Consider the following 14934-nt stretch of genomic DNA (forward strand, 5'->3'; position numbering starts at 1 on the left):
ATGCCTCAGACATAACATGTCTTTTGCAAGGAGTTATTCCTTGTCTGATAGACTATTGCAAAATAACATTCATTATCTTAACCAGTGCTGGAAGTAGGACACCGGATTAGATAAATCATTATATCCATTTTGCAAGAGGGCTGGCAGTTTCATTAATAAATAATTCAAACTAAGGAGAAAAGAAAACCTTCAGAGGACTACAGTGCTAGGCACTGCCTGGCCGCAGCAGAGAGGTTCAGTAGTTCACCTCTTGATATGGGGCAACATAAACTTTGGGAAATAAATATAAACAATGGCAATGAGCTTGTAATTTATATTTTATTTTGCACAAGCTTGCATATATACTGCACATACATTCAGTTTAGAGAAGATGGAAGGCACACAAGGCAATTGAACTACTGTATCCTTTAAGTGGTACAAAGCAAAAAGGTAAAAGTCTGGAGAGTATACAAAAGCTTTAAACACACAAAATAAAATCCACCCCCCCAAAACATTTTTCCTGTGTTTATCTTAAATTTAGTAGCTGCCAAGCTAGAATTGTAACTTTTTTCAATCAATTGTCTACTGCACCTTTTTTTCCAAACGGACAGGGGAGTCTTATTGTTTTATCTTGTCATCAATTAATATTACAGTACATCCTTGGTAATACAAAATTGTACACCTTCATCAAATAAATTAGGATAAATTAAACCAATAAATTATGCAAAGTCTTCAGAACAACAGACAACAACAAAAAAATCCACAGTTGGAATTGCCTCTAGCTAAAAAATAAAATAAAAAAAATCAAAAATTGACTTTATCAGTTCAGTTATTGTACTATCTTCAAATTAAAGGGTCTTTATTACAAAAAAAGAGCTTAATAATGCTATTTACAACATATTGCTAAATAATATAAAGGCAGTGTTTTGTCACTTTTGTAACTATATACATATGAGTAATGGCTGGGACAATATCAGTTTAAACCTTAACCTTTGACTCTTCTGGGCAGCATTAAAACCAACCTAAAGAGGCTTTTTTTTTTTTTTTCCTTCTTTTTTACTTTCTGACTCTTACATGTTATATGGTAATGAGATGGTTTTTGTGTTGGTCTAATATCTCACTTGAGTGGTACAATTAATACAGAAAGGATGGATTTTAGAGAAATATGTAAGCTTGCTGTTTCTTCTAGATTTGTTTCTACATATCCCAGTATATTTGTGCATTTGGAAGGTGGCTGCTTTGGGAGAGAGGTGACTGTGGCTCAGATGAAAAGACTAAATAAAGTCATAGTGCCACCACCTTTCATACACTAAAAAGGATATTCCTAAGAAGATACAAAGGTTAAATACCAGTTTTCATCCCAGCTCTAAATATGAGCATTTTTAGCTTCAGTTTATAGATGGTTTACAACCAACAGTTCTACAGAAAACAAAATTGCATTTCCTTCAACAGAACATTTAAGTGCAATACAGTAACTGCTTACTCATATAAACCAGTTACATTCCTTAAGGGGAGCTTTTTGAAAACAATGCGTATTGGGAATTTTCAAACACAGAGTTGGTACTAAAAGGAAACATTTGCACTATTAACACCAATGATTGCTATATAATACACATGGCAAATATAGTTTTTGCTTTCACTTCTCATGTACAGTGCTCATTTTGGGGGTTTTATAAACCACTTTCCATTTTTAATATATATATATATATCTTTCTGTATATATATATATGTATAATCTTTCAATGCTGCTGGTGAAAATCCTATCTTTAAAGCCACAAAATCTTCACCTTTATTTCTTAATTAATATTAACCTGTGGAAAAAAACATTTTTCTATTAACTGACTTCATATACATAGAAAAAAATTCTGCAATTTTACAGAAACTGTATTACCCATTCCCTTGACATCTGATGAAAGAGACTTGACTTTTAAAAGTAGAGAGCTGGATTTTCAAGAATGCTTTCAACTATCTATACAGTTACTGTAGTGTTTCTTATAAATTCAACAGATGTTTTCAGAATGTAGTTATTAAAATCTTATGTCTTTATGCAAGAACAGCCATAAGGTTGAATATTTACATTGCTTTATAAAAGTTCCCCTCGATTTGCAATGTTCACCCACATACCTGGTACAGTAACAAAGATTCTGCAAACTTAAAACACGTTAATTAAATAATACTCAGAGGCACAAAGCAAACCTCAGGAATACATGGGTGAACACTTTCTTAAATAATTACTACATTCTAACATCTTCCACGTGTTTACCATTAAATGTGAAACGTTCCCATTAAACAACCAGAGATACAGTAAGAATTAAATGTTTTGTAGTTTCAAATAGAACATTCTTTTCACAAAACATAACAAATGTCTAAAATAGGTTCTTAATCTAGATAGGAAAAAGGTAAGCTTTTCACTTCATACGCATATTTTGTGTGTGTGTTTCTGTGTATATATACATACATACACCCACACGTTTTGTCTTTGTGTGTGTGACTACATATGTATATGTATATGCACATATGTCACGTATGAAATATTGCTTCTATACTACTTTTCATCAGGCTAAGAAAACACAAGATTTGCACCACAGTTACAAAAAATTGGCTTCTACAAGAATTTTCAAAACTTGAATGCTGCTTAAACAATTGAGAAAAAATAATTTGCGTTATCAAACTGTTCTAAAAATTCTCTTCTTCAAAAACGTATTCTCCTGCTTTGTGTTTTTTTTTTTAATTTTTAAAAAGACATAAAATATGCATAGCTATCAACATTATGTCAAACAGCCGGGAAAAAAAAAATCAGTGTTTATTGCAGCTGTAGTAATTGAAAAATAAAGTTTAAAAGATGAAAATTGTAAGCCACAGAAGGCACAAGAACAATTGTACTTGTGGGGGAAAAACTGGTATTTTGAAGGATTTTTTTTTTATCCTTCCGCTGGTGCATTTAAGGTCTAGGCACAGACTATAACCTCAAGTTTATATGCAGAAATAAATCTGAATTAGCAGTAAATGAATGGCAACATGGGGTTTCTACATGGATTTTGAAATTCTTTCTCTATGTAAACACTTCATAACAATAAAAGTAGCCTCCTGCCTTTTAGCCATTTTTAGTGAAATAATATTATGATCGTTTGAAAGAAACTGCTTTCTACTTAAAATTTAGTAGGAGCTATGCCATGTATTTATAATTTCAGGTGTATTGGGAGGCACAAAGGCAATATGGCTATAAAATGCAGAAAAATCACATCACTGAAACGATCAAATTATCATTTATTTCCTTTTTTCAGACAAAGGAGGTGTTTATTTTACTTTTAAGATGAAATTTCTACTCTTAATTCCTATGCCTCATTTACTATTGAGATTATGCTACTTATAAATAAATAAATAAATGCAACAACATCGTGTTGAGTACACAATTTCACTTATTTAGATTATGTGAATCACATTGCAGCCAAATAATAATAATAATAATAATAATAATAATATAAACATAATAAAAGTAACGGTAAAATCACAGATTGAGATGGTAGCTAGTAGTATGTCCACATAGGATGACTACAGTATGGCTTTGCTTTCTTATGTCCAAGGTGACAATGCAGTGATATATTTTGTATCTGATGGTATGCCAATGACGAACTTACTGTATTAAAACTTGAGCATTTTATGCCACTTCTTCCCATAAATTAAAAAAGTGCATGAACACAATTTTCATCCTTTCTTTCTCAGAATTCATTGGAGTTACATCTTTATGAAGTGTAATGTTTACCAAATCATGCAAACATTAAAAAAAAAAAAAAGAAAAAAAAGAAAAAGAAAGAAAATGGAAGAACATGAAAGAAAAAGACACATCCTGTCTACTGTAAGGATACGTACAGTATTAGGTACTCTCAGGGAGTCTAAGATCAAGAAGATTTGTTTTGCTTTTCATGCATAGTGAAAATGTTGGCACTTCATCCCATGCTATTGTCTGCATTGCCTATACTCCACAGATACTGCCAGTGCTTGAAAAGAATGACACGGAATCGTAGGATTGTGCTGTTTAATTTGAAGTCAGCAGGTTTTTAAGGCTTTCTGCTAACAATAATTGCTTTCATACATTTCTGTCTATCAGCAGTATTTGTAAATGAAGTGAAATTGCAATGATCAGGTCAGCTCTTTAGTCACATGGGTAAACTTTCACTCTCCAAAGTCAAAATGTAATTTTAAAATAAAGAAATAAGATACCAATATCCTCGATGGTCTAAATATAATTTGCAGCTAATTAGGAACTTCCTCTAGATTCCGATTGAATTATGTAGGGGAAAATACTATTGACGATAACAATAAATTCTTACTGCATCCGTACAAAAGACGACAGAGAAAATGACAAATACAGAGTGCCATAGCATATTCAGCCTTCCCCCAAACTTCTGGAGACGACACCTTTCTGAAAACATGAGGAAAGGAGAGCCACTGAAGAAAGCACGAGAACTAGCAGCTAGCTTTCTTTCCATCTGCTGACATATCGTGGTAGAGCATTCGGGCGAACCCAGATCCATCATGGACTTTACGGTGTAGCTCAGATTTTGGTCAAGACTAGCTCCAGCTTCAGAAGACAACTGCAGCACACTGCTCAAATAGATTTTTTTTTAAAGCTGCATTTACTGTAATTTTAAAAATCCAATTTGGCTATCTGAACCCTGCATAGCCAGGAGGACACTGTGATTTTTGTATATACTTGATTAGATGTTTATGAAAATGTAATTTTTATTCTTCTGGTTAGGAAAAGAGTAATTATATTTTACAGCTACAAACAAGTTTTACTTTTTTCCTTTGCCTCAGCACTGTGAGGTGAAGATGCTTTCTTCTATTATATCTTGATATCATTCAAAAAGTGCTTTTCAGGACACATGTTGAATACAGAGAGAAAACTTTGTATACTGGAAAGGGGATTTTTGGGGGCAGAATGGACTAAAAAAAGAATAAATTTAGGGACTAATGCCATTTAAAGTAAGACCAAGACATGGCAATATAGGACGCTGAAGGTTTCATTTTTACTCTATGGAGAGTGAAATGCTTCCGCTTTAATAAGCTGACCATATTCCAAAATTAGTGTGGTTGATACAATATTGTGCATGAGTTACTGGCCTCACCCTGCAAGAACGGTATTTGATTTGTGCAAACGTCCTTTGCTGCAATTTAGAGAAACAACAACCTGGCATGTTGATTACTGTTGCAGGGTATTTATTGTTTCTGTAAGGAAAGCATGAACAATAGGGTTTGCTTTTTTGGGTATCACTTCTTGGAGTGAGTACCTAAAATAGATGATGTGTTTTTTTGAAGTATTAAAAAAAAATCTAGTTATTGGTTAAAAAGTATATAAAATAAAAAAAAAAGCTCGAAGCTTATGAAGTGACTCCACAGAGTTCAGACCTTTAGCTGTATAAACATAATAGAAACTTCATTGTCTGTAGTATTGTGCCATGACATTAGTCTCACTAAGACAAAATGCCACTTTGCAGCAAGCAATAAATCTGACAAAGCATTTTTAAACATAATGCCCTAACTTGCTAAGACAGGCTTTTACACGCTTTCAAACTCTTCTCCCTGAAAATTAACCCCGTTGATTCTCCAAATGTTAAGGGTCTCAGGCAAAAGTAAACCGAAGGCTGAAGTAAAATAACCATCCCCTTGGAACTGAATGAAAACTTAAATCCAGAAGGGATCACAGTCTAATTTCATATACATATATATGTATGCGATACACATATATATGAAATTAAAATAGAGACACACATGACTTGGGCATCAAAAGGGGACTGCTACTTTCATACATTCATAAATAGCTGCTGAACTCTCTACTCATGAAGAAGCTCTTGTAGGCAGTTTGGGGATTTGAAAATCTCGGGGACCTCACTGTCCAGCTTACAGATGACCTTGTATATGGCCTTCTTCCAGGAAGGATCAACATCTTTGCCTGCGATAATGGCATTGAAAAACTCCCGTAACGTGATCTGAGCCACTTCCAGGAATCTCTCTGGAACCTGCTGATACAAGGAGACAATGGCATTAATACAGTTTTCAATTTCAAGTCTCTGGTTCTTCAAAGGAAACTGAGCTAAGTTCTTTCTTTCAGAAAGGGGCTTACATAGCACCTGCATTTTCTAAATGTGGCAGCCTTCTATTCTCTTATGCAAAGTTGTTATATATAGTACTATAGCAATAACTTTTATAACATGTGTTAGAGATCTTTGTAAAGTCTACTGACAGAGTGTAGGTAACAAAATGTTACTGTCTGAGTTTGGAGAGTGGGGGATTTATAGGATATAATTAACAGGAGGGGAGACAAACACAATTGTCTTTAAGGAGGCAAATCTCTGCTTGATATTTTACCCGTGCATTTACGGATATGTTCTCCTGTCTGTGTGGGAACTAATAGGAAAGTAATGCACGCATAGAAAGCCCTCCGTACCTCTGTGCTTAGCTTTGGTCACAACCAGTGCTGAAAGCTATCAAAGAAACAGGGTATCTCTGAATGTTGTTTGCACTTTAAAAACAAGCAAGCAAGCAAGCCTTCAGCTAATGGCTTGCTTCTGTGGCTGCTGTGCATGAGACTCCCATAAGATGGCTTTCTCGGGAGACATTATGGTCTTCCCTTCTTTTTCAGAAGCCTACAAATAAAACCCCAACCTCTTCAATGGGTGCATTGTGCTCCAAGTGGCTACTCGGCTGGGATGTGTTAAACTCATCTGGGTTTTCTAAATGTCACTGTCACTTCATGGGTGAGCCAAACAGCCAGTTAGCAGGGGCATGCCACTGTCAGAAGCACCTGAACAATGGGTGAATGTTAAAAACCACAGTTACCTCCAAACTTTGGTAATTCATCTTAAATAGTTGTCTCAGGCACCAGCACCACCTTCTTACCCTCTGCCTTAAATGATTCAAAAGCAGTAACTATAATGAACCGTAGGTCTGTTGCAAAGTTGAGGTCATCTCCATAAAGGTATTATTTTCCATTTTTGTTACGGAAATATGGCTTCACAGCTCCAGAACCACTAATACATGGCCGGCCAGTAGCCAGCATGCTTATAATAGCAAGTATTCCCTCACTGCTATTCTTTGCCCACTCTGGCAAGGGGAGTTCTTCGACCTGCAGTAGGGGCCACTTCAACTGTTCCTGGGGCCAACAGACACCCGGGCAGATCTCACTCATTTACTGAATGCATGTCACATTGCCAGATCAGGGCCAGCACCTTATTCTCTACTTCAGGCTTTTGTTCTTCTCGCTTTAGAAGCCGCTTTCAGAAAACTTGTCTGCAAATGTGCATGTTTAACCTGATACAATAGAGCTCTGGAGCCTCACTCAGCTATCACTGTTGGGGAAGTGCTAGCAGTTTGCTAGCCACGCTTTGCCACCAGATAAGCATGAGATCAGCTCCCCCTGACACCAGCTGACAAACTCTGCTTCCAGAAGCCCCGCAGCCCGAAGAAGTCCTCTGACTACCTCTGAGAGTGAAATCCAGCCCCTACATGTTTTTCTCTGCTCCCAAAGACAGGCTGCCTTCTGTGGAAATTTTTCATTCAACGAGCCACAGAGAAAGAAACATTTCCAGCTCAAAGAAACAACTTAAAACTTCACATAACCACTCTGCTGTTTGGGTACTTGGTAATACATCTACAAAAGATACCAGCCTTGTCTCATTCTTGCATTGCTGTAAAAAATGATACACTTTTTGCTTCAGGCAGTTCAAACAACTGCTCATATGCTGTTCATCACCCTTGGTATTGCTGGGCGCTAACCAAGGGGAAGGAGTTGTTGACTACATGATACTAGAAAGCAAGAAACGTAGTAGATAGATAACCAACTTTTTGGTGTACACACTGTTGTGATCTCACAAGGGCAAAAACTGTTGTTTGGGAAAAAAGAGTTCACACCTTTCAATTTTGGTGTCCACGTCAGAGGACCAACATTAGATGCCTTTCTTCCTTCCAAATCGCTGGAGATGGGAGGGAGGCAATTACAAGCATCTACATGAGAAGCATAAAGTCCAAATGCAAAAAGTCCTACCTGTCCCTACATGGTTACACCCATGATAATTTTAAGCACAGAAGTGATAACCTGAGTTTTAAGTTGAGCCTTTGCCATTCAATTTCTACCTGTGCATATGAAAGTTTTCCAGGTGGGGGATGCTGTTCTTTCACGGAGTAGGCAGTGTGAAACCCCTGAGCCAGGAGCTTCCAGGCCTCCCACTCCCATAAAGACATACAGGCTTTGCTTTTAGGCTAGGAATTAGCTTTTAAGGTCTGGCTTCATTGTACCTGAGTCACATCTGCAGGGCCGGACCCCTTTGAACCCAGTACAACAGGCTACAGAGAACAGCCCACAAACATAATAGTGAACGAAGCCCCACAGGAGCTTTGAAGAGACCTCCTCACAATGCCGAGTTCCCAAAGATCTCCCCTACTCCGCAGGCATTAGAGCTGCTCATAGCTCTTTCCTTTTGGGATGTTATTAGCAATTTTTCATGTCAGACTGCATTACACACATTACTTTGCATGTTGTAATGTGACTAGCACTGTGGTTAATCCCCACAGGATAGTACGTCGGCCAACATTTATATTTCTAGAAAGAGTAACTGCAGTGGGTTTTGTTTGTTGTTTTTTTTTTTAATAAAGAAAATACTGGTGAAGTCCAGAGCCTGAAAAAAATATTTAAATGGATGGGTAGTTATATTTTTCAGTGGGCAATTAATCAGTCAGCTATGTTAATTATGTGTCTGGGGGTAGCATTTCCCTGACCCTAAGTGAAGGCAACCTATTCAGCGCATCTTTACACCTAACTGACTGAACATCTCTGAAGTAGGAACATCTGCAGAAAATGCTTCAGTGACAAATAAACTCCATCTACGTTGCTTTTAATAGAACCAACAATCCCTAGTATGAACCCAGGGCATTTTCTTAGCATCAGGTGGCAGCAGTCAATCAAAGAATCACACTGTACATTCACCAGGAAGAAAGACAATGAGGTCTGCTTAGGGGGAGGCTAGGTGGGTTTCCGGTTGAAGCCTCCAAATCAGACTGATTTAGAAGGAAATCACATTTTGCTGCACACTTTGTCAATATAACTTAGCTTCGCTGTCAAGGAAAAAGTCACAGGCCAAATTTTGGGCTAGTATAAATCAGCAGGGCTCTACCAGCCTCAGTGCAGTTATGCTGATTTACACCTGGTACACATTGGTCTTGTACCTTCTAATGCAGTCCAACAACCACCACAGTGCCTCTTCTCAAGCCTTAGCCATGTTAACACATCCCCTTCATCTATGAGAACTGGGAGGGAATCGAAGCTCTCATCTGCTCTTGTCTATTTATGCTGTCTTAACTACTGGCATTTTCCATAGCTTGAACAACAAACCTGAACTATTTCACTCCTGGGTTTGCATGTGCAACTACCATGCCGAACCATCTGCATTAGCACTGTGGGGGAGTGCTCTGTTAAAAATACTCAGCACAAACTATTTCTATGTGAGTAAAAGTATAGTTCCAATGGCTCAAAAGTTGGCGCCAAGTCAGACCTAACTCACACTTCTTTTGTAGAGAAGCACACACCATTGCAGAAAGTGATATGCTTTACAAGTACTTGTTGAAGTTATTTTCAAGGAAAACTACCAAAAAGGCAGTGGTGATTGGGAAGGTGAGGGCAGATCCTCAGCAGGTCTAAGTCAGCATTGCTCGAGGAAAATCAGTGAAGCAACGTTGATTTTAGGCCAACAAAGAGGATCAGGCTTCCCTTTCTGATGTCACGCATGGACTTAAAAATTCACTGTCGGGAAGGAGGGCACACTAGAAGCAGACATGTGTCTCAAGTTGGTGGCTGATCAGTGGCCCTTCGCTGTTTTTCTCATTATTGGGTTGTCTTGTATCTTGTGTCTTTTATTAGTTAATTCGTTTATTTTTTGGGTTGTGCAGCAAAGACTTCTTCTCCCTTCCCTCCCATTCCCCTCATCTCCTCTCCTCCCCGAGCCCTCCTCCTCTTCCCAGTTGCTTTACCTTCAAGGATGATTTGTTTTATTAAACTGACTGTCCCCAGCCTCTGCAGTACATAATAAAAGCCTGACATAGCAGCCTGCCTGCCTTCTGTGTCCTGCAGATACTCATCATAAGTGTCAGGACATACCAAGGTTAGCGGTCACTGGAAGTGCGCTCACTGGCTCAAGCCTTGCCAAACATGCTTGGCAGCTGAATGAATGTCACAGAGAATAGAAGGGGAATTACAAAGGTTAGAAAGAAGACAGCCTCTCTCTCTCTTTTTTTTCCTGGAGATATATAAGCTGATTTTTCACACTTCTGAAATAAACATCAGCTCATTCACAGTCCCTTTCCAGCACCTAAATCTCTCCCATTGTCAAGCAAACCTTTAATTTCTACCCAGGCCTTATTTCTTCATTAGCAAAATAAGATGCTTAATTCTCTCTTAATAGAAAAGGGGAAAAACACCAAAACCAAATGACAAAACAAGCCACCGGTCTGCTCAGAGATTTTTATATGTATTTCATGTCATTAATCCTATTAAGGGTTGGCTTCTTCACAGTTAATCTTTTAAACTTTCAAAAAATCTTGCTCACGTGGTAAATCTAGATGGTAGAAAAAGCAATACAGATGTAAAGATCACAGAATTGTGAAAGTCAAGTTAAAACCGATATTCCAGAGAATTGTTTTGTTTTTTTACTATAAAAGGGCAATAAAATGCTGACTGTAAGAAGACAATGTCAAGGAGAAAAGGGTATTGGTATTTTGGATACTCTTGACTGCTCGCCTTGGAGAGAGAGTTATTCTTGTCACAAACCCTTTTGTCTGCATCTGCTGACTGCTTGCCTGTAGCCAGCAGCATACTTTAACTGTTTTGTCACCTCCTAACATCACATGCATCAGCTGTTGTGCTTTTGTTACGGGTATTGTAGAGCTAATCCACTGTGGCTGTTCTACTGTGCAGTAAATAAAACAGAAACTGCTTCTCAGACAATTCTGCATGAATATTTCAGATGGCTTTTACAACTCTGATTCACAAAATAAAATACCCCCCCCACCCCAAACTAGACTCAGATGCCTCGAAGCTAATTGCATGCATTGACTTGAGGCATCAGAAACAACTGTTTTAGTTGGATAAATGAATAGCAGACCTTTCTAAAGTTATTCTTTAAAAATACTAAGCGTAATTTCTTCCTTGCAATTCTACCTGCATGTAAATTTTTTCTGTAGAAAACTTCAGGTTTTTGGCAGTGGCAATTTTGAAGTATTTTGTGCCAACAAAATGCTTAAAACATCTTTGACGTTTTTTCTTCCATAAGTGTGCAAGTCTGGGAAGTTTAGTTTATTTTTATTAGAGTGTCAAAGTATTTTTTAACCACAGAAGTAATTTTACAAAGTTCCTAAACTTCTCCCTCCAACCCTCCTAGAACAGAGAATGAAATATTTACTTGGAAGTTCATTTTCTGCAGCCAGTTGCCAAACTGTCCTAAAGCAGGGTGGCTTTTAGCATGTTCACAGGGGCAATGGTAGCAAAGCCCAGCATGAGGCCTGAAGCAGAAAAGATACCCTAGGAAAGGAGGCAAACAGGTGAAGTACTTTACCGAGCATTCATTCACCCTTGTGCACACATGATTCCTCTAAACAAACTCTCCTATCCCTGCTGTTTGTTAAGTAAATATTGATCAAGGAGAGACATATCTCCTGACAGCAGTAGCACAAGCTGGGGACTTGTACTGCAGAGAGAGTGGACTTAAATGGATAAACTCAGATGCTTTAGGAAGGCCACACAGCGATTACTACATAAAAAGGCAAGAACTCACAGAGTTGGCTTTCCTTTCCCCTCTGCGGGGGCTGAGACTTGGTTATGTGGAACCTCCATGGTAGAAAGAAAAGTCATCTGCTCCCAGACAGTCTTATAAAGCAAGAAGCCTGCACCTTAGGTGCCCAGATGACTTCATATTTTTATCTCTTGCCAGCTGATGCATTAGTATTGCATGCAATAAATGTGGAGTTTGAGTCCCTCTCCTTGAGCACATGTGAGAGGCTACCAAGGGGCAGCTCCTCAGCGATGTAAATTTTCACTGCTCCATTGGTTTCAACAGAGAGTTTATGTCCCCTGTGGATGGTCCACCTCTGGTTGTGCTGGGCTGGGGCACACATTTTCCTCAGGAGCACTTTCTTTCCACTCGTACTCCAAGTAAGCGGTTCATTCTGATGCCTGCGGGATAAGGTACACACACCACCTTACATAAGGGTGCCCAGTTTAGGCTGGCGTGTCAGTTCTCATAAGCAAACAGTGAAGACTTATTGGACTGATGTGTCTAATGGTAGTACAGCTGCAGAAAGCAGTGGCAAAATTGTCAAGTCATTAGTGGCTGTGATTTCTTGTAAAATTTCAGCAATAGGTAACAGCGACCTCATTTTAGTAAACTACCAAAATTTGGGTGGACATTAGAAGTAATGCAAGTGCTTCTTGGAGCAGATTTTTAAGCACTCCTCAGAGATCGGATCGAAAGCCTCTGAACCATGTGCAAGGTAACCATAAAGCTATTCACCTTGTCTGGGGGGGCAGAGGGAGAGGATTAGAAGTTAATTTTCAGTACAGGGTCCCATGTTTAGAAGTACCAAGACCAACGCAAACATTCTAATATTGTAACAGCGTCAGCAACTGCCTGGCTGTAGCACACAAATCTGAAGATCCTTCAGACAGGGACAGCTGGGCTAAGCTCGAAACCTTTTCCCATACGATGTCTAATCTGCGTTAAACTTCAGCTCCATTTATACGATTAGGCTGGCCAGAGTGTACCTACAGACTTTGCCTGTGGTATTGTGCTGGAGTCTGATAGTGTGTTGTATTACTAATGTTCCAAGAGTAAACACACTTGTAGGAAACAGCTATAGTTCAAGGCTGCACTTTAAAAAAATAAATGTTTCATCAGTCTTAGCAAAGGAACAAACGGCAATAACACTCTGTATCATATTTTACAAAGCTTCAAAAGAACAATGTCCCCTTGAGTGAAATTCAGTAGCATTCTGTAAACATTAATTTAAGGAAATCAATAGGCTCTGTGAGCTAAAGCCATATTGCAAGATAAACTGGCTGGAGTGCTACTTTGTCAAACAGATTTTAGTTTTCTCGGCTAGATAAAGACGGTTTCAAAATGGGGTAACGTGTTGCAACCAAGGTTTGAAAACTATGTGGCCTTCAAACAGTCTGCTTGTTCCTACTACAAAGCTGGATAAACATACTTTAAAAATGATAAGATTGGGCCAGGATTGATTTTACTTTCAAATTTTATATAAAGTAGAATTCTTGGTGAGTGTGTGTTTGGATTTTTTTGATCCTAATTATGAGCAGGAATAAACAAGTGCAGCACAGACAGCTCAAGATGTCAGGCTGCCAGGAGAGGTTAAATTATCTAGAGGTGGGTGGTTTTGGTTTTTTTTTTTTTGCAATTGCAGGACTTTATGGATTTAAAAAATCTTTATTCATGTTGATCTGGTGGGCAACAAGTCACCTTGCCAAACAGGAAAGCCAAAATCTCTAGTGGACTTAGGATCAGAGGTCTTCAGCTGGTGAAGGCTGCTCATGTTGCAGAGCGCAAGGTCGTGGTAATGGGAGGTAAACAGGTTGGAGGGGGTGAGAAGGGGAATGCCAGATCACTCTTCGAGTTGGATGATATAGACAGTGGCTACAGAGAGGGACTCAGCAATAAGCCTCTTAACCCAAGGGAAAGGCGTAAACAGCATCTATTAAGCAAGTGATGGAGAACCTCTCCAGGATGATGAGTGAGTCCACTATCGGGGAAGCAGTCTCACCATGGGGAGGTCAGACAGCTTTAATGTGTGTGAACAGTGGTCCATACCAGCACAGGTACAGCAACAACAGAAAAGATTCAGAGGAAACATTTCTGCAGAGAAAACCTCATACAAAGCACAAACTAGATGTGCACGGGCATCTCCCACCCCCAAAGTCAGGGTAAGGAGAGCTTTGGGGGCACAGTGCAACCTTCTTAAAGGAGATGCTTGAGAAACTCCTCTTGCATCACCCACAAGTAGCCCTGAGCCCCTTCCTCACACAAGGAAGATTCAAGCCTGTGGGCTTTGGGGGCAAGCTGGCACCTAAAGGTGTATTCCCGTACCTGCAGCCTGTCGTGTAGGAAACCTACTGAGGACAAACCCTTCCCTGTCCCTCCCTGCCCGTAAGATGCTGCGTCCAAGTAACGCTGGGGTCAAGCCAGCAGTAACACAGAGAGGCATCGTGCTACTTCTGAGGCCACTTCTCTCTGGGCTTGTGGGGAGGCTGGTGACACTGGGACCAGCCCCTTCCTCATGTGCATCCCACAGAGCCAGGGACCCCCCTGCTTTAACAAAGAGCTACAAGGCAGCCCGCCTATCCGCTGGGCCCTCTGCAGATTAAGGACTTGTGCAATTTGCAGCTGCAGGCGCCGATCTGCCGCCGTTTCCAGAATAACGCTGCCCTGAGCAGCACTGCCCTACCATCGGTTTTCCTGTGCTCTCAAGGGCAGCGTCTGCAATACCTTGCTGGTGTCCTGGCTCCTGCCACGTTTATCCAGACCGTCACCTCCCCTCACACACAGATCTTCTCCCTGAGTGCTGTGAGCTGCTGCGTGGGACCATCTTAGCGCTGCGAGTTGGTGTGGCAGCATATCAAGCAGGAGGCTTTGGCTTCTACGCAGAAATTGGAGGCAGGTTTTGGAGTAAGTTGCTACACTTTTTGGCTTGAAAGCCATGGCAGCATATGGCCCAATGTTCTCAGTTTAAGTCTGACACTTAACATTATTTAACAGTTTCTGTGTTAGGTGCTTTATAAGGTAAAGGAAATTAACAATTTTCAGCTAATTAGATCACTCAATTGGCTGAACATCCTGGACACCTCTTAGAAAAAAACAGGTTGGCTCAGGCGATGGAAAGGCTAATGCCTCTTCCATT

General features: G+C 39.5%; 1 protein-coding gene across 1 annotated transcript in view; it reads right to left on the reverse strand.

Moving 5' to 3' along the window:
* Positions 1-5813: 5813 nt before the first annotated feature.
* The window catches only part of PROX1 (prospero homeobox 1), a 36423-nt gene continuing 27302 nt past the window's right edge, over positions 5814-14934 (reverse strand). Inside the window, exon 4 of the mRNA XM_068412793.1 lies at positions 5814-5999. Coding sequence (XP_068268894.1) covers positions 5814-5999 — 186 coding nt within the window. The remainder of the gene's footprint in view (positions 6000-14934) is intronic.

This window comes from Nyctibius grandis, chromosome 1 (assembly GCF_013368605.1).
Source record: "Nyctibius grandis isolate bNycGra1 chromosome 1, bNycGra1.pri, whole genome shotgun sequence".
In the NCBI taxonomy this organism is placed as follows: domain Eukaryota; kingdom Metazoa; phylum Chordata; class Aves; order Nyctibiiformes; family Nyctibiidae; genus Nyctibius; species Nyctibius grandis.